The sequence below is a fragment of the Pagrus major genome, chromosome 12, assembly GCF_040436345.1.
Source record: "Pagrus major chromosome 12, Pma_NU_1.0".
NCBI lineage: Eukaryota > Metazoa > Chordata > Actinopteri > Spariformes > Sparidae > Pagrus > Pagrus major.
Window position 1 is genome coordinate 27,613,517 of NC_133226.1, and position 25,817 is coordinate 27,639,333.

The following is a 25,817-nucleotide window of genomic DNA, read 5'->3' on the forward strand; positions in this document are numbered from 1 at the left end:
GAGCGGCACGGAGCGCGAGCGTTAACGGACAGGTGTCATGACAACCGAAGCCCCGCGAGGGAAGCCGCCGTGTTCACGCCGCGGTGTCCGAGCGCGTCCGACCGCCTGAACTTCTTCATGTCCGGACGTCGAACCGGACCGTGTGGACGGAAAACGACGTCAGCTGCGCACGAACAAAGCCGGACCGCCTTTGTCTCCGCGTCGCCCGCACAGACCCGATTCTAGCGTCCGTCCAGCGCTAGCTGCCCTCGGCTAGCGGCGGCCGTTAGCTCCGCAGCAGAGGCTGTTTTCGTGCTAACGCTAATCCGCCCGTCGCGTTCACGGGCCGGAGGACATGTCATTCGCGATGGAGGAGAACTTGGAGTCCGGGTGGGTTTCCGTCCGACCCAAAGTCTTCGACGAGAAAGAGAAGCATAAATTCGTCTTCATCGTGGCCTGGAACGACATCGAGGGAAAGTTCGCCATAACCTGCCACAACAGAACCGTACAGAGGCGGTCCACGGTCCTGGACCTGGACCTGGACCTGGACGCCGCCGCGCTTCCTGTCCCCGAAAAACACACCAGAAGTCCGGTGACGGCGGGTAAAGTCAGACCGCACTCGGTCCCGAAAGGCTCCACGAAGGCTTTAAAAGTCTCGAAAACAGCCGAGTGTTTGGGTTCGTGGGATGTTGTGACACCGCCGAAGGTGTTGGACATCGAGATCCTGGACCCGGTGGATGTCCCGCTGTCTCCGGACGATCCGGACCCGGGGGACAGTGAGGGGAACGGCCGCGAGGACTTCAGCTGGGCCGGGCTGTTCTCCTTCCAGGACCTGCGGGCGGCCCACTACCAGCTGTGCGCCGTCAACTCGGACCTGGAGCCGTGTTTACCGCCGCTGCCCGCGGAGCAGTCCGGCGTGTGGACGGTGCTGTTCGGCGCCTCGGGAGCGTCTCAGCGGGAGACGGACGCCCTGTGCTACCAGCTGCAGGTGTACCTGGGTCACGCCCTGGACACCTGCGGCTGGAAGATCCTCTCACAGGTGCTTTTCTCCGAGGAGGACGACGCGGAGGAGGAGTACTACGAGAGCCTGAGCGAGCTGCGGCAGAAGGGCTACGAGGACGCGCTGGACCGGTCCAAGAGGCGCATGCAGGAGGTGACTTCTCTCTGCTTTTATGGAGTCTGAGGGGTGTTTGGTTGTGTAGTTACACGTTATAACATCAGTGAGGGAACAATAACAAACTCAGACATATAAGTGAATAAACGAGCTGTTCTCAGAGGAAAAGAAGGTCCCAGCGTTTGAAGCTAGAGAGGTGGCAGGGTCCGCCACATATAAACAAAACAGTATGTTGTGTTGTCCTTTTTAAGATCAGTTTGTTTAGGCATAAAATAAATCAGTCAGTGAAGCAAAAAGTAACATGTCTTCCCCCAAAACGACATCATGCTCCTTTAACACGCGTGCTGTGTGAGTGTTGTGTGTTTGTGAAGGGTTATTACAGGAAAGGGCTGCGGGACAACCTCGGGCTGCAGAGATCATGCAGCTCTCACAGCATAATTGTGCCTCATGGTCTGCTGCTCTCTCTCCTCCTCTTCCTTTGTCCCCCCTGTGATCTGCCATCTGTTGCTGCACGTTCTCAGGCCTGTAACATGATCCGGCCTGGCCAGACATCACACTGAGGGCGGCTGGAGGCAGTCACACAGAAACACAGCAGAACAATCAGAGGTGGAGCTACAGGGGGAAGAGATGGTGTGTCACCACAGCTGTTGAGATGGTTTCAGTGCTGGTCCAGACAGCTGACAAACTCTGGCTGCCAGGAAGGGTTATTTCACTCCGGATTAATCAGTCGATTATTTTCTCGATCGGTCGTTAAAATGTTAGAAAATGGTGAGAAGTGTTGATCGAGGTGACATCATCAAATGTCTCGTTTTATCCACAACCCAAATGTTTTCAGTTTCATGTCACAGAGGAGGAAATTCATAGAAAACAGACGCTCCTTACTGCTGCAGAACTTGCTTGAGAATCTGCATGTTTTTAAGTTTTTCTGATGAGTTTGGTCTAAAAGATGTTAGAAAAGATGACGTCTTGTTTTATCCACAACCCAAATATATTCAGTTTACTGTGATAGAGGAGGACAGAAACCAGAAAACATTCACGTTTTAAATTTACTCAAATCTAGACAAACTGTTAATCATAGAAAACAGACGCTCCTTGTTGCTGCAGAACTTGCTTGAGAATCTTCATGTTTTTAAGTTTTCGTCGGTATGAAAGTGACCCAGTGATATCTGTCTGTACATCCTTGAGTACACTGCAAACAGGAAGTGCTAACGGCCTATTCGGCATACGTTTAATGGAGCTGATTCACCAAAATGTAAACAAATACAGGCTAAATAAATGGGGATCAGTGTGTAGCCTAAAGCTAACTCCATGTGTGAACTGTAATTGAAGGGTAGTGGACGGGGAGTCACACAGACATTCATGTGATTTACAACTCATGAGAACATTTTTCTTCGCAATTACTTTAATATTAAGGCTGCAACTAACAATTATTGTCATAGTTGATTATTTTCCTGATTAATCAATTAGTTGTTTGGTCTATAAAATGTCAGAAAATGGTAAAAATGCCGTTAAATGTTTCCCCAAAGCCTAAAATGACGTCAACAAATATCTTGTTTTGTCCACAACCCAAAGATATTCAGTTTACTGTCACAGAGGAGGAAAGAAACCAGAAGACATTCACATTTAACAAGCTGACATCAGAGAAATTAGACTTTTTGTTCTTTATCCATTCTCCAGACAGTGAAGACGTGCATTTAGCTCCACAAGCTACGTTATATTTTCATTCATGTCAATAAGAAATGTCCAAGTACCACAGAGAGTAGACAGGAGAGCCCAGCAGATACTGCTGTGGAGTCTGAATGAAATCATGACGGGGATGTTTGAGCCCGAGGCAGAGGCCTCCTCCTTGTTTTTGTGTCACTGATTGACACGTGAAGCACAAACAGCTGGTGAGAGCTCGGCCCAACCAGGGAGAAATCATTTAATGACATAATGTCTCACTTACTCCTCTGAGGGAGATGGTAACCGGCTGGTTTTATTAAGATGACACAGAATATCGCTCAGACAACACTTCGTTTTGATCATTTCTCACAGCTGCAGGTGAAATCCTTCACATGTCTCGTTTGACCTACAGTGCAAAGTTCACTCTCATGTAAGACAAAGAAAAACATCTGAGGAAGCCTGAACGAGTGAATTTATTTTATCTGTGACATAAAACAATTATTCCATCCGGGGTTATAAAGCTCAGACGCAACATCCACGCTGAAGAGCGTCACAACTAACTCGATAACAGATCTCGTGGTCGTAGCTAAATCAGGGGAAGATTTGTAATCCAAAAACCACCAAAAAAACAAACATCAATGGCTCCATACAGCTCGTCCAACGTAATCCAAGTCTCCAGAAGCCCTGAGATCTGTTTTAGAAGCTTAAATCTTCCCATTCGTTTAATGACGGTAGTCTGCTTTGGCTGCAGCGGTGGTGACTGCAGGGGGCAAACCCAGTTCTTACATATAGCAGCTTTTAAAGCAATTTTGGCCGATAATCTGCCAGGCTGATAATCAGTCTGTCCCTAGTGTTAATGATTATTCAGAGGAGTCATAATAATAATAATGTCACTATGATTGTTTTGCTTTTTTTAATGCAGCCATATCAGAAAATATTGCCAGGTGTGCAACAAGACAGCGTATTTTAACAGACAGAGGATGTCCTGCTCGCTTTGCTAAATCCAAAGAACAACAACTGGATTTTATTGTGTGGAGAGTCTTAATTCATACTTATGAGTCTTAAAACAAAAGCTCTTTCAAAGCTGCAGGAAAACAATCCAAGTGTAATCTATAAAAGAGAGTAAAGAGTGTGAGAAAGTGAGCGCTGGTGTGTGGTCGGGAACGATGCTGTAAAATATATCGTTTGAGTTCAGAACAATGAGAATAAATTGGCCCCGACTGTTGCTGATTCATACCATATGTCCTGCCCTCCACAGACCGCTCATTGTTTCCTGACATGAACACTATCAAAACAGCTATTGTACACACAAATACAATTCATACTGTACGACACGTCAGCTTCACTCCGGCCTCAGATGATATTGAAATGTACCACCACCCAGTCTCCGTGCAGCGTGCTGGATAAAGTGCTCCTCTCTCTGCGAGGAGCTATAGATATGAATGGAGACTCTTATATGAACTCCAGGCTGCTCCTCCACGTCGGGGACTCGGGCAGACACTGAACGATTCAGCTCGAACACTGCGCCCACTGTTTACCTTGGGTCTGTGTCTCCGTGGTAACCACTGGCCAACCGTACAGCGACTCCCTGCCCCCCTGCGGCCGCTGCTCGCCAGGAAAACCCCCGGGCCGCCTGAGCCGACGGCTGGCTGGGCGCGAGAGAGGCACAGCACCAGTGTTCAGGTGCTGCTTTAACTGGGACCAAGTAATTAGACATTTACTGCCACAGCTGTTTAAAATGCAACATCCTGCTGTAGCTGTATTTACAGCAGGGTTACCTGAAGATCTACGGCTGCAACAAACAATCTGTCGATCGTTTTCTTGATTAATCGATTGATTGTTCGGTCAGAAAATGTAGCTGACTCAAGTCACTGAATTAATTATCAGAACAGCTGGCGATTAATTTAATGGTTGGCAACAAATCAATTAATAGTTGCAGCTCTAATAAGATCCCAAGCTATTAGTTGACTTATTGTTTTGTTGATCAATCTGCAGTTGCTTTGGGCTTTAAGAACATGATGACGGAGTTTCCGACTCCGACTGAATGATTATCAATTAATTGACAAAAATAACCAGCAGGTTAATCCATAAAGTTGCAGCTCTAGTTTTTACTTTACTTTGTCTTTTTGTTTTAGTTTTTATTTTACAAAATTATGTCTTCAAAATTATTTTTTTCGCCAGGCAAACTGTAATAAATAAAATTAATTTAGTTATTGAAGGCTGTGGAGATGTTCCTGGAGACCAATTTAGCTGAGCCGTGTTGAGCTGTCCTGCACATAGAGACAGAGACGTACAGTGTGAATCGTCTGTTTAAACCTCTTTGTGTTTACTTGTGTTGTTAACGTAACTCTCTATCAGTATGTCGCTCAGTTAAAAGCAGCAAATGTGGCTGATAGCTGATCTTAAACTGAAATATTTAACATTTTTATTGTTGATAAATCACCAACGTTGCTCTGTGTTTCCAAACACAAACTGAACATAAGAAAAATAGTGATGCAAAATGACTTTTCCCTCTTTGTTAAGAGATGTCATCTAAAAAAATGTTCATATGCTAAATTTAGCCTTCAGTCTGCAGAGAGCACTCCGATGTGCCATGAGTACATAATTACAGGATGTTCAGAGTGACACGAGCCGCCGCAGCCCTGTCATCACGACTAACTCTTCCAGTTTGTCGGCGCTCCGTCTTGCTGGAGGACTTTTTGCCTTTCAACAGGAGGAACACGCCTCGACTGTGATCTGAGCAGACGCTCTGTTTAACAGCTCTCTGAATGAACCCAGGGATATTTAGGTAAAATTCAAAATGAGTCTAAAAACTGAAAGCCAGTTCTCTCCGACAAATAGCTCTGTTCTGTGATTATTTGTGATTAGTTGGTGTTGTATAATTAAAACGGCCTTCAGCTCAAAGATGAGAGACAACCAGTTCGATGTCTTCCATACTCAGTATTTATGTTGCATATAAATATGTGTTAGGTGGTAATACAAGATAAAAAAAACTCCCCGTATACTCCAATGTGAATTGTGTAATGTAAACAGCTGAAGTAAAGTAAAGCAGCGTGGTCGGTGGCTAACGTGCACGCTCGCTGTGACAAACACAAACAAAGCAGCACGCCAAAGAGAAAACATCTCAAAGCAGGAAGTCTGAGAAGTTCATTAATCTCTATCATCTGTGACTCACTCTGTAAAAAACACTGTGTTTACTGCCGACTCAGGATCAAACCCACACACACTCACACACGATGATTTGTTGGTTTCTTTGGTTAGTTTGTTAGGTTGTTGGTTGGTGTGTTGGTTGGTTTGTCAGGTTGTTAGTTGGTTGGTTGGTTTGTCAGGTTGTTGGTTGGTTGATTGATTTGCTGGTTGGTTTGTTGGTTTCTTTGGTTAGTTGGTTGGTTGGTTTGTCAGGTTGTTGGTTGGTTGGTTGGTTGGTTTGTCAGGTTGTTAGTTGGTTGGTTGGTTTGTCAGGTTGTTGGTTGGTTGATAGATTTGCTGGTTGGTTTGTTGGTTTCTTTGGTTAGTTGGTTGGTTGGTTTGTCAGGTTGTTAGTTGGTTGGTTGGTTTGTCAGGTTGTTAGTTGGTTTGTCAGGTTGTTGGTTGGTTGGTTGGTTGGTTTGTCAGGTTGTTGGTTGGTTGGTTGGTTGGTTGGTTTGTCAGGTTGTTAGTTGGTTTGTCAGGTTGTTGGTTGGTTGGTTGGTTTGTCAGGTTGTTGGTTGGTTGGTTGGTTTGTCAGGTTGTTAGTTGGTTGTTTGTTCTCAGGGAACAAAGGATAGATCTTGATGAAAGAACTCATATTTAGGTGTATGACTGAGAACAGTTTGATGCAGATCCAAATACACATCCCAATCTGGCGGATCTAAATATATTTCATTTGATATTGGATTAGTCTTGATTGAATTAAGGGGACTGTTGAGCTCGGCGGAGGTATGCGCTCTACTGAGTGCCTTCTAGTATTACAGGACTAACTTCATCCATCCCTCAGAGTTTCAGCTCTAGTCAATGTTTGATCAGTTTTCACACTCCTTACATTATTATCACTCATTAACAACCACAAAGCCATTAAACTTTATTTATTAAATAAAGTTTAATGGCTTTGTGGTGGTTAATGTGAAGGATCAGCTGACAGCATGTCAGGCTGACTGTAGGTGAGCTGTTAGTCTAATTCTGTTGAACTTCAGGCCACAGAGGAGAAAAACTGCAAGTCTCTGGTCAATGATTGACAGATCCATGGCCTACATCTGTGTGTTTTCAACCAGGCAGTCTTTTTTTGTATCTTTGGCCCAGTAATCACAAACAGGCTGAAATTCAGATGTGATGAAGGAACAACAGCGATTCTCCAGCTGCTCCGTTAAAAAACACCAAACAACCAGGCCAGAAGACACGATGGCTAGTATGAAGGATGAGTTATAGACGGGGCAGAAAGTGAGACAGTATGTTGTTAGAATTTGAGTATTGTTATGTCGTTGTATGACCCAAGTGTTGTCGTTTCCTGGTTTTAAAAGTTGCATTACATTTTCTGACTGGTCTACTTTTTCTGATACTGATGATCATTGATTACAAATCTAATTGTCAGCCTCGTCTCTAAACCTTGCAGATCTCTCGCTCCACAAGTTTTCCAGCTTCATGTTTTCTCTCCACGTTTCTGTCCCAGGTGTTGGACAGACACAAAGCCATGGACAGCATGGTGGAGCTGCTGCAGGTGTACCCCGAGGAGGACGAGGCGTACGGAGGGCTGCTGGAGGCGACGACTCAGCTCTACCACTACCTGCTTCAGCCTTTCAGGGACATGAGGGAACTGGCGATGCTGCGCAGACAGCAGATTAAGGTAATACACACTGACACACACACTGACACACACAGATACAAATACCATCTGTTTTAGGGCTTGATTTAAGTAGGTTTAGAGCTCACTGTATCCGGCGTGGTGTGTCCTGGAGCACACTCTGACTTGTGTTCGACTGCCTCCCTGTTAGCGTCTCATCCACCAGTTGAAGTGCTATTTCTGTGGTCTGGCTGTGTTAAAAGCCGAGGCTGGTGCTGGGAAACGAGTCCTGAACCGCTGCACGTTAATGTCCTCAACTGAGCTCCTAAGCCCACTGTAATGACATTAGCATTAGCTGCTGAGGCTACATGTGATGATGCTGATGGTGTAGTAGCCGGCCGGTGCTACCCTGTAGCTTTGCATCTGGGGTCTGTGGAGGGCAGAGGATCAGCCAGAGAGGCTTTTTTTCTCGGCCCAGAGCGGCTTAACAACCAGCATAAGTATTATTACAGCAGCCACTAAACCACTCAGTAATTCTGCAGCTTCAGCACACTCCTCTGTTTTCCACACTCGCTCTCCGCTCACTCTTTGTTGTTTTTCTTCATTAGAGGCTTGAAAAGGGACGTAAATCCGCAGACTTATCCCTACTGTCTTCACAGAGCTGCGTTCAGTCTTAACACATGCCTCGAGGGGCCAATAGGTCACAGCTCTTCACACGACTGCTACACTTGTTCAGCAGCGCAGCAGGAAGAAGGTTACATATATTTAAACATTTAAACTGGTTATCAAACTGTCCCAGTTTCATACTGATGCCTCTTCATGACCTACACAAGCAAAGATAGTTATTCTCAATGTTTACTTTGTCTCACCATCGTCAAATTACAGTAATTTATTCTACATAACTACAAATAGATACATTACCTCATCGCCATGCATCCAGCAAACAGCTGTTTAAAAAAAGGTATGATGTGTAAGAAATGGCTAGAATTTTAGTTTAAAACATTAAAGGTACAATATGTAAAAATGTAAGAAAAAGTCACTAAAATTATCAACAAAATGTGAAAAAGAATATTTAAAAAAATCAGTCAAAGACGTCTGTGTAGTGTTGCAGAGGTTGCTACTGAAGTGAGCATGCTGATAGCCCCGTAGTCTCAGTTTCAGCTGGAGATGTAAAAGCAGCCAGTTCAGTCAACAAAATAAACTCACTAAACGTTAAGAAAGGAAATATTTTGACACCTATTTTCCTTCTAAACAAAAATACATCCGTCCACCGTCTGAACTCAAGTTACTCTCTCTCTGACTGAACTGAGACGAGCTTCATCGCCTCGTTAACTCATCGTCAAACACACTTCATTCAAACTGGACACAAACTGAACCACAGTCACCAGAACAGTGTTGGTTTGTCTCCACAGTCACCTCTGGTTCGGTCCAAATAAATCCTCAGTTCACAGTAACATGTGAAAATATTCCAGCTCTACACGCTGATGATGTCCGACTCTCTCTCTCTGTCCTCTCCTGCCGTGTCTTCTCGTCCCCGGAGTCATAGTCCTGGTCAGAGCCGCTGTAAATCGCCTCTGTACTGTGTCCTCTGTCTTCACACTGACCTGCATCTCTCTCAGAGGCTGAGTTCAGTCCCGGTCTGCGGTCCAGACGTCTTCACTGGGAGGCTGCTGAGCCTTGTTGACCGTAGTGACGCCCCTGTGATCTGACGTTGCGTTGCGGGCAGACTCCAGTCAGCTAACAAGGCCACCTAGCTCCATGGCTAACTGAGCTCATTAGCTAATGGCAGCTAGCTACAGTTAAAGAGTAAAGTGAGCGATAACAACAGGATACATGAAGATACTCATAAACATGAGGTATGGATCTGTTTGACTGCAGCGTAACTGGACTGTTGAGCTTTGATATCACACAGTGCTGATGAGGCTGTTTATCTGGACACGTGCTGTCTCTGTATCTGTCTTCTCGCAGACTCTCAGTCATTCCCCCGCGGTTGTGTTGTTGTGAGTACTTTTCCCTCGTCTGAACTACATTCCTCTCACAGCATGCTCATCCAGCATCGTGCCACCAGCCAACACAAGTGACTGTGTGGGTGTGTTTATGACTGTTCATTATGATGGTATTCTGGTTACAGGGCGGCTGCTGATCTAAATTAAGAAACTTGACAGCAGCACTTTTTCTTAAAGGATCCGTCTGATTTTTTGTTATTGTGAACAAACCTCATCAGAAACCATCAGTGAACAGGTGGAGATAGTCTCGTCCTCCTCTGTGTCGTAGAGCTCCACTAAAAACACACCAATGAGCCACACTGTCATCACCATGAACACACACTGTAGTTTAATTTCACTTAATCTCACACACACCGTCCTGCTGCCACAAATACTCACTAGAGCACCAAATGTGGATTAATCCACTGCTGAAAATAGCCCATAACAAATGTACTGTTTCCGCCTGTTTCAGTGACATTTGTAAAAAAAACAACTTTGCTTACAGATGTTGAAACACCGTCTCACACAGCTGCTCTTGCTGCTCCAGTCTGGTTAGGTTTAGGCACAAAAAAACACTTGGTTAGGGTTTGGAGTACCTGAAGTACCTGGTTCTTTTGGAAAATTGCCCGACGTCTCATCAAAGATATCCGGTCTCTGTCTCTGGCTTTGCAGCCTTCTCGCCACCACCATCTCCTCCTCCTGACAGGAAAGGTGTTTTAGGAAATGAGTCAGTCTTTTCAAGAATAAAACGATATTTTTGTGACCAGTTTACCTGAAGGAGGACAGAGGGACACAGATTACAGATGTTTTCATGGGGTGACCTGATGTAAAGTCAGGTGAAGTCTCGTAGTCCACAAAACATTTCTGGAGCTTCACAGTAAAACAGAGTTGCAGCATTCTGCTGAACACCTGAAGCAGCTGGAGATGATTTAAAACAGAAAAACAACCAAGAAAACATAAAAAATAAAATGGCTTCTTAAACCCTGAGATCCCAAATTGATTTGAAAAGATGTTATTACCTTTGACATGCTAACGCGTTTAGCTTAGCAGCTACAGTGAAGTTTTCATCTTAAAACAGGATGTAAATAACGTCGTTTCAAATCATTTTGGGATCTCGAGGCTTTCGGAGACACCGGTCGAGCTGTATGGACACATTTTATGTTGTTTTATTCTTCTGCACCAGCGACGGCCGCGGTCGGAGGCATTATGTTTTCGGATTTATGAAACTTCTTGAACTTATGAAAAATGATTATTTTATCAATAAATCAATCATCTTATCTACTGTAGTGTGTAAAATGTGACTGACTGTCCAAAAGCCAAAAATAGTGAATTCATGATTTGAAATTTCGCTTTAATAGAAAATCTAAATAATTGCAGAATCAGTTGACTCTGATCAGACGACAACATTATCAGACTCAATTTCTGATAATGTAGAAAAAGAAGTATTAGAAAAGTATAAACGAAAACAGGAAATCTCCGTAACAAACTGGAGGTGTGGAGTTTGAAAGCAGAGGATCTAATGAAAGATAGTTTTGAGCTGCATTCTGGGAATCGTGGTTTCCTGTATCCTGTCGTGTTTGGAGTTTGGCCCGTCCTGCTGCTTCCACTCATATCTGTAAATATTATGAGTCAAACTGTGGAATTACATCAGTAAATAGCTGGAAACAGCTTGTTCAATGTTTAATCGTGTCTTTAATGTGAACGTGTGGCATAATGTTGAAATGTCCCCCTGACGTACTTGACGTGTAGTTTTCAGAGAAGATGTTTGAGCGGCTCGAGTCACGTTTACCTTCAGGTGTGTGACCCTTGAACCACCCTGCTTCTTTCCTGAGAATCTGAGCTCTGTGTTCCAGTTTGCAGCTCCACCACCTGCTGCCCTCAGGGCGATCCAACGGCTGAAAACAAAGCTGCATGCAAATGAATTCTTGATGCTGGCAGAGGCGGTTGGTTTCTCCCAAACTGATGAGTCAGGGTATCATGGAGAAGAAGAAAGGCGGGGAGAGCGAGTCAGGAATCAGAACACAGGACGCTAATTTACATACAGTTTGCATCCGACTTTAATGACGCCAAGGCGAGCTGGAAACGACCGGAGCAGCCGAGTATCAGCTGCCTGCGAGAATCACAGACGATCCTGAGCTCATCTGTGAGTGTCAGCAGACGACACGTGAGGTTGTTGTGAAGCCATCGCAGCGCTTCAAGGTGAAAGACTGACTAATGAAGTGTCAGACAGTCGAAGGAGTGTTGTAGAGGAAAACATCGAGATGATTGGTGTTTTCAGCTGTGACATTTCAAGGTTGTTCTATTCAGACGCTACACAGTGAACGGGAGCTATAACTGATGGTTAGTTTTAGTTTATAAAACGTCCAGCAGCATCTAAAAGCAAGGCGACATCGTCAAATTGCTTCATTATTTCAAAATCCAAAGTTATTCCTCTGAGGCAGTGAGCGATATGAACATTTCATATCACGATGATCTTGTCCAACATAATTGTGATTCACGATGATCATCAAAATATTCTGAAAACTTAAAACAATAAAATTACTCTAAAACATACTGGATTCACTTCAACCGTACATTTTGTTTTCTTGAGGTTTTCTTCATCCGAAGTAAAACGATGTAAACCCCTAAAAGATCGTTCGTCAGCGAATTAGACAGATTTTTACATTCTCGAGAGGATATTCACGATTATCTCGATTTACGTTCGGATACTGAAAATTCACCTCGATCAACTTAACTGAATTCTGATCTGCGACAAAATCTTTCATCGTCCCATCGCAGCGATTCTTCCATCAATCGATTAGTCGAACAAAAGACAATCAGTCGGCGTCTATTTCGACTCGTCGTTTCAGTCATTTTTGAGGCAAAACATTTAAAACCTGTGTTAAAGCCTCTTGAATTTGAGGATTTCTCACTTTTCTTTCCAAGACAACGGTTGCCGTGTGATAAAGCAGTCGATGTGAAACCGTAAGTGGAGCTCACACACCACATTTTTAATTCATGGCTGCCCTCTGACCCTCCAGGCAACAGGACACCGACGCCGCACCATTCACCAAAATACCTGACACCCTTTGTTGTTCATTCATTAATTCGTTCATTCATTCACTCAGTGCTCCATCTGCTCTTTCATTCAGTGAAACTACAGTTGAGTCACAGAAAGGCTCAGATGAATATTCACCGTAGTTCAGTTGGCAAAGTTGCCCCACAGTAGGAAGGTCCTGGGTTCGAGTCCTGGCTGGAGCAGGAGTTTGCATGTTCTCCCGTGTTTGCATGGGTTTTCTCCAGGTACTGTTTTATGTGACAGCGATCAAACTAAAGATTATTTTCATTATTTGTCGCAGGACTTTTAAAGGCTCAGGTTAGCGTGCTAACATTCTCTACCTCTGACCTTTAAAGGGGCACTATGTAGTTTTGTAGCAGAATTTAAATATTTACAATATTAATGAGGTGATAATACAAACTTTTTTCCATCAGTGAATAAACAAGATGTTCTCAGCGGTCCCAGAACACTGTTTGAAGCTAGAAAGGTGGCAGGGTCCGCCACATATAAACAAAGTAAAACAGGATGAAGTTGTGTTGCCCTTTAAGGTCAGTTTGTTCGTTTGTTGGTTTGTCAGCAGAATTACACAAAAACTACTGAACAGATTTCCACCAAACTTGTATGGACGATGGGTCTCAGCCCAGAATGGACCCCATCAACCATCCTGATAAAGGGATGGATCCAGGAATATTTTGTAAATGTCTTTAACACTGTGAGACGAGGCTTTTTATTGACAGTTTTGTTTGTTTCTCGAACGAAGAATCGACTAACTGTGTGGCTCATTGATGTGTTTCTAGCTCTGTGGCACAGAGGAACAAGATACAGTATACTTGTTTATAATCACTGCTGGTTTTGGACTTTTCGTTGTATTTATTCACAGCAAAAGGAAAAATAAAGCTTTAAATGAGTAGCTCTGCAAGTGTTAAATCCATCCTGGTAAAGACTTGCTATTTTAACCAAATGAGATAAGGACCACCATGACGGTATCCTCGCTGTAATCGCAGCACTTTACCACGAGAAACTGGCGTCACTTCTATTTCCAGTGAGTCTGACACATCTGTGTTTTGTCACCAGCAGCTGTTGAGCAGAGGTGTGAACAGCCACATCGCTCCCCCGCTGCTTCCTGCCTGCTGTTAGTCGTACACAAGCAGAAGAGTAAAAAAAACATGTTAGGAGCTGATACTACACAGGCCTGAAAGACATCCGGACCTGAACAAAGCATCAGGATCTCAGGTTACCAGACCCTTAAATATGAAAGAAGTGTGATGTGAATCAACATAAAGGTTTGTAGACGTGACCTGTGGGAGTAGAGATGAATTAATTCAGCGTCACAGGTTGATGTTAAACCCTTTTGCACAGCAGATCTTGACAATTACATCAGAATAAATCAAGAAGACGTTAAACTTGTTTTAACAAGTCAGTGATGAGATGCATCATTCTTTCCGGAGCTGATAACAGAAGTTGCTAAGGAGTGAGACATCTCCCTTCTTTTCTCATCTCTGTAGAGAGCTGCACATGCTCAGTTTCAGTGGTAATTTTTAAAAAATATCTTTAACTTCAGTCGCTCTTTCAAACTCAGCGCCGACTGAACGGACCTGACGGAGGGAAAGATATTAAGAAGCCAACGGTCTTAAGTTCAACACACGTAACAGCATCGTGCCTGAAGAGTGGTGAACGTTAGCGTGTTCACCCGGCCGTTGTGTTCACATTAAAGCTGATCCGAGTGGAGACGATTAAATACCCGTGACTTCCTCACGTCAGTTGACCCGGGAGGGAGTCCAGAGTGTTCACACTTACATTGAAGACACCAGCCAGATGTTAGTTTGTGTTAGTCTGCTGGAAAACAGCAGAGGGAGGGAGCAGCGGGCCACGATGAGTTTACAGTGTAATCACACACACATGAAAGTTTTTAAGACGTCTTTTCAACGTGTACTAGCGATGTCAGCTTAATAAAGTACCATGTTGTGGTCACCCGGTCTTCATGAAGAAGGCTAATGTTTTATGGCTGGAGGACCAGAACATGATATTTAATGCAGCGGATAAAAAGCTCCCCTGGTGAAGTCGTGCCTCATGAGGCTGCTGAGGATAAACCAAGGTTTCAAATCCATCACGTAACTTTTGCTGCGCAGAGTAAAATTTGGCCTTCATAAAAACCTGCTTTGCATAAAAGCAGTCGAACAGAATCGAGGGCCAACTTGTTGCAGAGACGCTCGACTTCAGTTTGACAACAACAACAACACAAAGAGGTGAAACACCGGGAGCTGTTAAAAGTCACGGACAGTGTGCCATGTCACCAGGTCCGACTGAGCCGCTCCGGGCAGGTTTCTCTGTCGTTTGTGGCTCTGTTGGTGTTGAAGGTTGGACTCTGCTCCGGCCTGCAGATGAATCAGGTTCAGCTGCTTCAGGGCCGAAAGTGACGAGTTCATTTTTTTCTCTCTCGTTTCGACTTCTCTCATTCCTGAAGTGATTTTATTTTCTTTTCTGTCAGACTTTTTCCTCTCTGACGTAATCTCTCCTCCCCCACTCGCTCCCGGCTTCACCCCAAAACCACTCCCTGTTCTCTTGCCTCACGTGCAGACACACACACACACACACACACACACACAGCACTGAGTATGCTGGCTGACATAAATCCAGGCCTTCTGAGGTTTGCTGGTGATAACCGTGGTCTTGTTTATTTTGAGCACCTCCACACATCTGTTTTACATCGAGATATTAATAGTGAACGTGCACGAGGCGCTCACAGGGAGGTACTCTGTCTGTCTGTGTACATTTTGTTCCATGTGGTCTTTACTTGGAGGGTGGGGGGGGGACTGGACTCCACGTGGCACTGCCTCTTTCCCCGTTTCTCACTCTTTTTCACATGGCCCGACACGAGCTGCTCCGCTCTGGTCCACGTGTGATGATGTGCTACAGAACATGAACTCCCATTCAAACCTGCATTCAGATCAGCCCTGTTTTGTTATCAGAGCTTTGTTTTATGTTTTGTTCCAGCAGCTCAGTAGGACACTGGGTTAGTGTCACTCTAAACACAAACGTGCACAGACATGCCTGTGGTCGCTGCTCACTGTTACCACCACCTGCTGTGACTCGCTGGTATTACAGAGTGCTGCAGTGAGCAAACAGGCGTTTTCAAACGACGAGGCACTTCTGATCAGATCTCTGTGAGCACGTACATCACCAGAACAAACAATGTTTTTTACACCAAGAAAGAAAAATTAATGTAGAACATCTGCCGAATTTACAAGAAGGCTGAAATAATGAAGAATTAGTCAGACAGCGTTTCACAACGTTTATAAAGTTTCTCCAACTCAACAACTCACTAAACTGAGAGACTTTTTAAAGGGAGTCTGGGGAAGTAGCCTATATTGGTTACTGTTCAGTGTGTCTGTAAAATGTGACATGTTTAGCGTCAATAAAATGTTTCTTCTTTCATAAATTGAGTGTAAATGGTGAAATCAGTGTAAACAGTGTGTTCAAACAGACTTTAGCACTTTAGACACAGAAGCAGACAGGCTGGTGCAGCCATGCTGCCACAAACTGACACTTTTTACAAGGAAACACACAACTTACTGTTTTCATTTAATGCTGAATTTACAAGAAGGAGACAATGATTCAGAGTCTGTCAGAGACAAGTTTCTCCTCATGAAACAACTCTTAAAATCAGGTGAATTGTTAAGGGAGTCTGGTGATATTGTGGTTACTAGTGGACAGCCTCCTCCTCTGATCTCAGATGCGTCCTCAGTGCGTCTTGGGTGCCGTCACACCTGAACTTCAAGCTGTCCACCTGTGATCGGATCACTGAGGACGGATGTTAGCACGAGGTGAAAGCGACAGGTGGATGCCGATGCTGTACAAACAACAGGAAGCTAGTTATTGTCGTGTGGCCCGCTCACAGCTCCTGCAGGCAATTACTTTAAAACCCTCGCCGCCCCCAGATTACTGCAATTTGCGTCATGATAGATACGCGGAGTCATAACTCAGTCAGAGGTGATATTTTTAAGTCTAGTGTGACTTTCCGCAGAATTAATTTTGATGTCCGTTGCGAATAAACATCCATAAATCTGCTCAGAAGCCAGAGCAAAAAGATGCTCTCATCACTGCAGAACTTGGTTAAGAATCTTGGTGTTTTTAAATGTTTTTCAGCATCAAAGTAATCCAGTGGTTTGTGTCTGTACATCCATGGGTACGCTGCAAACAGGAACTGCTGATGGTTAATTTGGCATATTTAGCTATAATGTTAACAAACATAGGGTAAAGCACAGTGCTAACAGCTAACTCTCTGACTCTGAGGTGAATTTAGACAATACACACACAAATAAAACAACTAATCGAGTAAGAACAGTAATGACTGAAAGTATTAGTGTTAGCTTTTGTCTTTTTGCACCGCCTCTGAAAAGGCCTGTTTATCACTGCTGATGTAAACACTGTATGTTCGACCCCGTCAGATCTCCTTGGAGACGGAGCGTCTGGGTCCTCGTCGCGTGGACAGCCTGAGGAAGGAGGATGAGGAGTGGCAGAGGAAGGCTCACGCCGCCGTCCTCTCCATTCAGGACCTGACCGTCAAGTTCTTTGAGACCACGACTCGAGCACAGAAAGGTAAACACACGAGACGTTTCCTCTCAGCTTTGTCTTTGACCTTTGAACCTTTGTGTTGCATGTTTACTCCATAACAAAGTGCAGTCCCCGTCTCAGAGCCTCATTCCAGCCTCTCACATACCAAAGTCCCTTTAACTTTTATAGTATTTTAATCCTGAAAATCTTCAGGCTGTAGTTCACTTATTCTTCCGACATTTATCTTATTTCATTTCACTTGTTATTCTGTTCGTCACTGATGTCAGCATTTACTCTTTTTACATTTTTTTGTGTCTTTTGTGTTTTTGTAATTTATTCTTATGATACTATAATTTTGAGCGTTCTCTGGTGCAAGAATTTCCTTTGAAGATCTCTTAAATGTTTCGTTTTTCCTCTGACTTACTGTCCAAAACACAAAGATGTTCAGTTGAGCTGCGATGATTAGTCAGTTAGTTGGCATTTATTACATTAATCGCCAACTATTTTGATCATCAGTTGATCAATCTGAGTAATCTTTGAAAGAAAACACTGAATATTCTCCGATGTCGGCTCATTAAATGTGAATATTTTCTGGTTTCTTTCCTCCTCAGTGACAGTAAACTACTCATGTGATTGAATTATTATTAGTTGCAGCTGATATTCAGTTAAAGTTATTCCTAAAAATAATAATTACAATAATTGCATCTTTAAAAGTGCTTTGACTGACGAGCAAAAGCAGGAAGACAACTTATCAAAATAAAAGCTCAAACAAGAAGGCAAAAAAAACACAAAACGTCAACATGAATAAATATAAATAAGTGTAATAAAACAAATAAAAAGGCGACGTCACATACGAAGAATTTAATAGAGACGACTTAACATAAATCTGTAAAATGTGTTTTAGGAAGTGATTTCAAAGAAGTTACAGATCCATCGATTATCAATCAAAGGGTTGCCTTTTCATTTCTGCCCGTCAACGTATCGTTCATCGACTAATCGTTCCATTTCTGACATCGATTTTTGTTGCAGCTTTGTACGAGCGGATGCGCGCCGACCAGAGGAAGTTTGGAAAGTCGGCGTGGACGGCAGCCGTGGAGCGAATGGAGCGGCTGCAGTACGCCGTCTCCAAAGAAACTCTGCAGCTGATGAGGGCCAAAGAAATCTGCCTGGAACAGAAGAAGCACGGCCTGAAGGAGGAGGTAAACTACATTACATTTACATTTACATTTAGGGCATTTAGCAGACGCTTTTGTCCAAAGCGACTTACAATAAGTACATTTGTCACAAGAAAGAAACCACAACATATCACCAGCAGCACACACACTGATCTGAGGAGTGTGTTCTTAAAAAAGCCCTCAGTGAGTTTGTCGGCAGTCACAAGCGAGAGACACAAACAAGAGAAAGGCAGATAGATGACGGCCGTGGCTGAGCTGTGACCTCATGGCTCCGGCATCCTGTAATGGACTGAATAACATCCTGGTGAACGACAGTGGAAATGAGTCACTGGGAACGACTGCTGGGGTCAAACGCTGCTTTTACATGAGTCAATCTTCAGAGCGAACAGGAACACTGCCTCTGCTTCAGTTTCCACTTGCTCCACTTGCGTGAGGGCTGAAGACTGATGTTGTGTTTCTGTGCTTCCAGATGCAGAGTCTGAAAGGTGGCGAGGATGCCATGCTGCGCCTGGACCAGCTGGAGGCGCTGTACTATGAGCTCCAGCTGCAGCTGTATGATATTAAGGCGGAGGTGCTGCGCTGTGAAGAGCTGCTGCTCACCGCTCAGCTGCAGAGTCTACGGAGGCAGATGACAGGTGAGCGTCGTCTGTTTGTAGCTTAATGTGACAGACTGGATGTTTTAAACAATGCAACCACTAGAGGGCGCCGCTCAGAGTCAGATCGGTCTGGCACGGACATTTAATGAGAACCTGGACAGTGGTGTTTTAAGCCAAAAAAGCTCGACGTCCCGGGTATAAAATCACCCGGATCTTACGTGTTGTGTGGCCCAAAAAACTGTCCTCAAAGCCAGCCGCTCTTCCCGGGCGTTTGACACGGACCTCCACTTTTCCTTCGCCACCATCTAGTCTCCTCCCAGCTGTTCTGTAGTAGTAACATCGTACAGATGTTTAAAACTTCTCACCAACTCCTATAACCTCTGCTCAAAAACTTCCGCCATCTTGAATCTTCTTCCTCTCGCTCTGTGGTTGTGTCTCGATTGAACTACTGGACGAAGCTTTTCAAGTTTAATGGAAATCCGTTCAGTAGTTTCTGTGAAATCCTGCTGACAAACAAACAAACAAACAAACAAACAAATCAAACTGTGTAACAAAACCTCGTTGGTGGAGATAATTAAAACAGAAATATCAATTTGTATCACATTTTTTAAATGAGTTCATACCTACATTGATTTTTAATTCCGTTTTTGGTGCATTTGAAGGCATATTCATTTATTTATTCAGCTATTAGTTAATTCATTAATTTATTTTTGCTGTGAGCAGCTTCAGTCCTCCATGTGTCTGTGGGCTGTAACGCTGAAACTGTTTAATGTACGTATGTAAAACATTCAAACATCAAACGGTTAAAATGACAAATTTAAGGGATTTTGATCAAAAATGTTTGAAAAAAAAAAAAGTGTTTTTTTATCGGCTTCATCCAGACGTGGTTAAACTTGAGAAAACTGTAAATTAAAGGAATAAGACCTCTGAGAAGTTGTTCTGAAATCCTTGTAAAGATCTGCTGCATTAATATTATAAACAGACCGTTTATGTATTTTATTAAAATGTTTGATCATGTACAAAAAGCAGAGATGTATTGTAGCACATTTAGCTACAAGCTAATTTCCACCTGCAGTCTCTGGACCTTCAGGTTCGTCATTAAAAGGTAAATGATTGTTTTTCAAACTTTATTTCTATGATGTCGTCTCAGAGCGTCAGGACGAGGTGGTGTACTACGATGCCTTTGAGAGCCCCGACGCCATGAAGGGTGAAGAAGACCCCGCGACGCCGCCGTCCCCGCTCAGAGATGAAGAACTGAGCGTCCTGCAGCAGAGGACGCGGCAGCTGGAGGCTCGCCGCGGCCGCATCACCGCCAAGAAAGTCTACCTCAAGAACAAGAAGGTGAGCACTGATTGGACGAGGCCGGAGAGCGTTTTATCAGAGCTGCACAGGTCGGGTCGGCGCGTCATTCACCTGATTTCTGTCTCCAACAGGAAATCTGTATCGTCAATCACAACCAGAAGATACAACAGCAACAAGGTAACCATGGTGACAGCAGCTCCCTGCCGATGCTGCTACAGGTGAGACTGATTCAGACTTCTGACTAAAACCAACAGTCTGTTGATCTTCTGACAAAAGATAAATTCAATGTAATTGTGGGTGGAGTCCACGTCTCAGCTCGCCACCTCATCAGATCTACTTTGTCTCCTGTGAAGGGAGGAGAAGCTGAGGAGGACGAAGCGAAGAGAACTTCCAGCATGAGTCAGGAGAGGACGAGGACTCTGGACCGACTCCGCAGCCTCAAACAGGTGAGACACAAACTGTTACCTCAGGTTTGACCTTGAAGTGATTGTGTCTGACTTCTCTCTTGATTTATACATCAGTGGACAGTTTCCTGATGAGTTTATGGTCTCAATGGTTAGTTTCAAGTCTTCTTCATCACAGCGTGATGTTCATTTTATTCTGTTTGGAGTAAAATAGACGATAAAGCAGGAAAAGCCTCCCTAACTCCACCCAGGATGTCTGCAGGTCCTCAAGAAGTCTTAAATAGTCTTAAATTCAGTGTTACACTGGACATATTAGGCCTTAAAAGTCATTAAATGGTCTTAAATTGAAATTTGTGAGGTCTTAATTGCAACAACATTTTATTTTATTTCATTTCTGTCTTTTAATTTTTTGTCTGAAAATGTGTCGAGCTCTTCTGCGTCAACATTTCTGATGTTAAACCTTCTCCTGAACCTGAACCTGTCTCTTTGCTCTTTATACTTGTAAAAGTATTACATTTGGTTAAAAAGCATCTTAAAAATGTCTTAAAAGTGTCAGGTAACTGTAGACATCCTGGCTCCTCCCTCTCATCCAAATATGGTCACTTCTGGCTCCAGAAAACCAAGATGGCGACGGCTGTAAAGCCAAACAGGTGATGTCGTTGCCTCTGACTGATGGTTTGTGTCTGACTCTCCTCGCAGCGTTATCCCGGTCAGGTGACTCTGAAGTCCAGCCGGCTGCGTCTGTCTCAGCCTCACAGCCGGAGGAGAGGCGTCCAGCAGCCGAGCACTCAGGCGGCCGGCGTCCAGACCGACTGCATCTCAGATCTCCCAGAACTCTCTGCTCCTCCTCCGGCCGACGCCTGGGCCTGCGACAGCGTGTCTCTACCTTCAGTCCAGCTCCAAACTCTCGACGCTCCGTCTCCCTTCCTCTCCCTGCCTCCCCTCTCAGCCTCCCCGTCTATTCTCTCACTCGCTCCTCCTCCCCCTCCTCCTCCTCCTCCTCCACCACCACCTCCTCCTCCTCCACCACCTCCACCTCCTCCCTCAGAGGAGCAGCAGGATGAGGGCAGGGAGAGCGGCAGCCCGGTGCGACATCTCACCTGCGAGTCTGAGTCCACTTCTCTGCCTTTGGCTCCATTTTCCCCTCGATTCTTCGACAGCAGCCAGCTGCTGACGGCGAGGAAGAAGCTGAGGAAGACGGCCTCGCTGGACTCGTCGCAGTGGAGGAGAGGTGAGGAGGAAACATCTCTACATCTGTCATAACAAATGAAAAGTCTCTGCGTAAAGTAATAATCCTCACGGGGCCTTCAGGTTTTCACCTTTTCCCATAAACTAACATTGTGAAAGAAGCGTCTGTGAAACGTTGGATAAACGTTTTTGAGTTCACAACCTCAGAGAAATGACTCAGAACTGCACTATTACATTATTTTATCTCCATTCAAGTTAGCCAGGTGCTAAACTGGAAGTTAGCTGGCTCAGTCGGGGGAAGTCTCTAGTGTTCATGCTCTATGGGCAGAAGATCCAGGTATCTTCATCGCTTCGCCTCCCTTCTTCTCCCTCTCGGGGCTCCGTCTCCGTTTCACTAACAAAGTAAAACAGTATAAATTGTGTTGTCATGAAAACAAAGAGAGTTTGATTGTTAGTCAGTGAGGATCATTAACATTGCTTCAGCAGAGCTGCAGACTGCTCCTTTAAACTGAATCCTACATGATAAGAGTTGAACTTGTGTGAACTGACCTTCGTGTCGTTGTGTCTCCAGCGAGCTCCCCGATGGACGAGGTCCTGGCCTCTCTCAAACGGGGCAGTTTCCACCTGAGGAAGGCCGAGCTGCGAGTCCTGGCGCCCGACCCGGACGACGACAGCGACAACATCCTGGCTCAGATCCGGCAGGGCGTCAGGCTGAAGAAGGTACGGACCCGGCCGGAGCAGCAGCGTCACGCCAAGACCTTCCCCCACTCCGCCGACGCCCTGACCCGCAGCATCCACGAGGCTCTGAGGAGAATCAAAGAGGCCTCGCCCGAGTCGGAGTCCGAGGACGAAGGCCTCCCGTGCACTGACTGGGAAAACTAGTTCGGCTCATCGGAGGATGTTTTTTAAACGTTTATGGAGCCGAAGCGAAGGCTCACGAGGACAAAGCGGGGTTGAATCACCTGGAGACACCTCGGTGCAATTTGAACAAAGACCCTTGATTCCTTTTTTACCATCAGAAAACTGCTCAGAAGTGCGTTTTCTTTTTTTTTTACTTCTGTGTGTCGTTTGTAAAGATGGACCACTAATCTTTTTTATGTTGGTGTTGCTGACGAGGATACAACCTCTAACCTCTCGTTACGTCAGAGTCGTACTGTAGCTCGCTGTGATGGGTTTGTTTCAGGAAGTGAGTGTTTAGTTTTCACTTTGTTTTTTTAGCGTTCAGACTCTCGTCACTCTCGTCTCGCTGTACGCTTTTTACATTCACGTGTGACAAACGTCTGTACTGTAAACTTTAGTACACAAAGATAAACATGTCAACAGGATCAGTTCCCACATCCTTAAAGGAGAAACTCATACGATACAGAGTGAAGAAACAACATGACGTCTGTTCTGTGTTGCAGAGACGTCTACTGAAGTTAGCATGCTAACCAGATAGCTCCTGACATCACTCTTAGCTCAGAGGTGATACTGAGTCTAATAAGTCAACAACATAAACTCACTAAATGTGAAGAAAGGAAATATTTTGACACCTATTTTCCTTCTAAACAGAAAAATCCACCGTCTGAAGTTTCTGTCTGTGACTGAACTCAGACGAGCTTCATCACCTCGTTAACTCATCGTCAGACACTTATTTGAAGATCTCAAAGATAATGATATTGTTGCCTCTGGAAAATCGTAACGACATTAAAAGATCTGGTGGTAATTATCTTTTTGACTAGAAAACATCATCACATTATGACGTTATCGACGGATAACATTTGTTTTCTCGTGATGACAAACACTTTTCGTTATCTTCTAAATTCTTGTTATCTTGGAAAAATATTGTTTTGAGATGAAGCCATAAAAAAGTTCATCATCTGGAGATCAAGATGTTGTTGACGTGATGACAAACATCTGAAGATTGAAAAAATTATCTTCTCTGCATCGTCAAACACTCTTCATTCAAACTCAACATGAACTAAATAAAAACTGTTTCAGATGATTAAAATATTATTAAAGCTGAAACAATTTAGCAGAATATGAACCTGCAACTATTTCAATAATCAATTATTTATTTTATTAGTTTCTCTTAAAGCAAAAAGTCAAATGATTCTCTGGTTGTGACAAGTTTCTGCTTTTCTCTATAAACTGAGTTCAGAAACTGATTTTCACTGAAGGATTAATCAATAATCTGCAGATGAATCGATAATAAACATCGTCAGTTTCAAGTTGTTACATTCCAAAGAAAAACTGAGGAAATGTTTGAGATGATCCACGAATACGAAACGCTGTAAACACACGTGATCATCAGACTGATGCAGAAGCTGCTTCATGCAGCAGGTTGACGTCTGAGGCGTCGGCGCCCTCTGCTGGTCACAGACCCGACTACATGTTGGTTCATCAACCTGAACCTCTTCTTCTTCACGGCCTTCATCGTCCCCACAGATTAGTTTCCAGCTTTATTTACTGTTGTTGTTTGTTGTGTGTGCGTGTGTGATTTTTTTTATTTTTATTGTGTGTTAACTGTCAAACCTTAAACTGAAAAGCTGAAGTCAACAAGTCGTGCACTGATGGCTGAATTTAAAGGAACAGTTCGACATGTTTTTTTCCTTCTGGTCGGGGTTCGATGAGATTGATGAAGAGTGGCGTTAATCTTCTCGTCCGACTCGAACTCTTCCTGAAACACGTTGAGTTTCAGCTGCCGTTCAGACAAACACAGTTACTGAGTGTTCAAATCACTGAACGACATCACGGCCACGGAGCCCTGAACAGCCACGTTTCAAACACCTTTTCCTCCGTTTTCACAGGTTGTTTATGTCGTTGCCACAAAATAACAAATGTTTTCCTGAGATAACGAGACACAGAAGCCAAGTCCGACCTAAATCACTGCAGGAACTGTTGCATTTTGAGAAGCAACGTCAGATAAACAAGAGAAAATTCTCATTAACTCTGAAAAACATTTGTAATTTCATGATAATGACTTTGTTTTCTGGAGATCGAGAAAAAAAGTCTCATTTTCTCAGTAAAATCTTTGTTATCTCGTGATAATGACATAAAGTTTGTTGTCTGGAGATCTAAAAAATGATCTTATCTCTGAAAAAAAAAAAAAGGTATTTTGTGAAAATGAAGTGAATTATCTGGAGATCTTGAGGAGAACATTTGTCATCTCGTGACATACGGTTTGTTTTTGGGAGATCGAGACAATGTTGTCTTTGTTATCTTGTGATAAAGTTTATTTGAAGATCTCTAACAAAGATTTTCTCAGGACAACATTTGTTATCTCGTGATAAAGACATAAATAACTTAATAAGGATCTAAAAAACAAAACTAAACTGATGACAGAAAATCAGAGGGAATAATGTGCAGCAGGTCCGTTCAGGTCCAAACCGTGTCGACAGTCACAGAACTCCTTCACGATCTTTATCGTTTGTCCGTTTTTATTATTTTCTACGTTTACGTTCAACGTGTCGTTTCTTCTCCCGCCTGAAGTTTGACCTTTAACCTTCATGACCTTATGCATGTGAGTGGTTTGAGGACGAACCCATCACAACGTAAGTGCAATAATAACAAAGACGAAAAGTCATTTTATGAATTATACTGTAATGAAATGTAAATCATGAAAAATATATCCGCATGCCTAAATGTATTGAAGTATTTATTTAAAACTTCATATTTGAAATGATTTTTCAAGCATACAAATGTAAATCGACTTTATAATGTTTTTCATTTTTTGTTGTTGTTTTCTTTCCTCTCTGCTTTCTATATCCCAGTTATATATTTCCTTTCCTTTCAAAATAAAATGAAGCACCAACTCGTTGTCTCTGAACGTTTGTGTCCCTCCTGCTCCAGAACTGTAGGGGGCAGCGTAACCGCTAACTGCTGCTCACTAACACTCGCAGTGTCCACGGTGACAGGATGCTGATCCTCTTCCTCTGAGCGGCTGGTTCGCCGTTATTCATTCATGAAGATCGAAGTTTATTGAGCGAATACCAGTGATGGAATGTAACTGAGTACATTTACTCAAGTATTGTTTTTTTTAAGTAGAATTTTGAGGTACTTTACTTGATTACTTCCATTTTCTGC

The 25,817-nt window shown here is 43.8% G+C and overlaps 1 protein-coding gene across 1 annotated transcript; it reads left to right on the forward strand.

The window, feature by feature from the left end:
* Nucleotides 1-25,545, forward strand: jmy (junction mediating and regulatory protein, p53 cofactor). The gene is made up of 10 exons (XM_073478102.1): nt 1-1,132; nt 7,401-7,574; nt 16,982-17,132; nt 18,117-18,286; nt 18,732-18,897; nt 20,009-20,199; nt 20,292-20,378; nt 20,514-20,606; nt 21,264-21,795; nt 22,324-25,545. Exons 1-10 carry the CDS (start codon nt 335-337, stop codon nt 22,632-22,634), a joined length of 2,673 nt encoding a protein of 890 aa, XP_073334203.1. The 5' UTR covers nt 1-334; the 3' UTR covers nt 22,635-25,545.
* Nucleotides 25,546-25,817: the final 272 nt, after the last annotated feature.

Bases quoted from the DNA above. Each gene is read 5' to 3' on its own strand.
- jmy (XM_073478102.1), top strand. From the start codon at position 335: ATGTCATTCGCGATGGAGGAGAACTTGGAGTCCGGGTGGGTTTCCGTC. The intron at 20,200-20,291 runs GTGAGCACTGAT...TGTCTCCAACAG, and splicing joins TCTACCTCAAGAACAAGAAG to GAAATCTGTATCGTCAATCA. The intron at 21,796-22,323 runs GTGAGGAGGAAA...TTGTGTCTCCAG, and splicing joins CTCGTCGCAGTGGAGGAGAG to CGAGCTCCCCGATGGACGAG.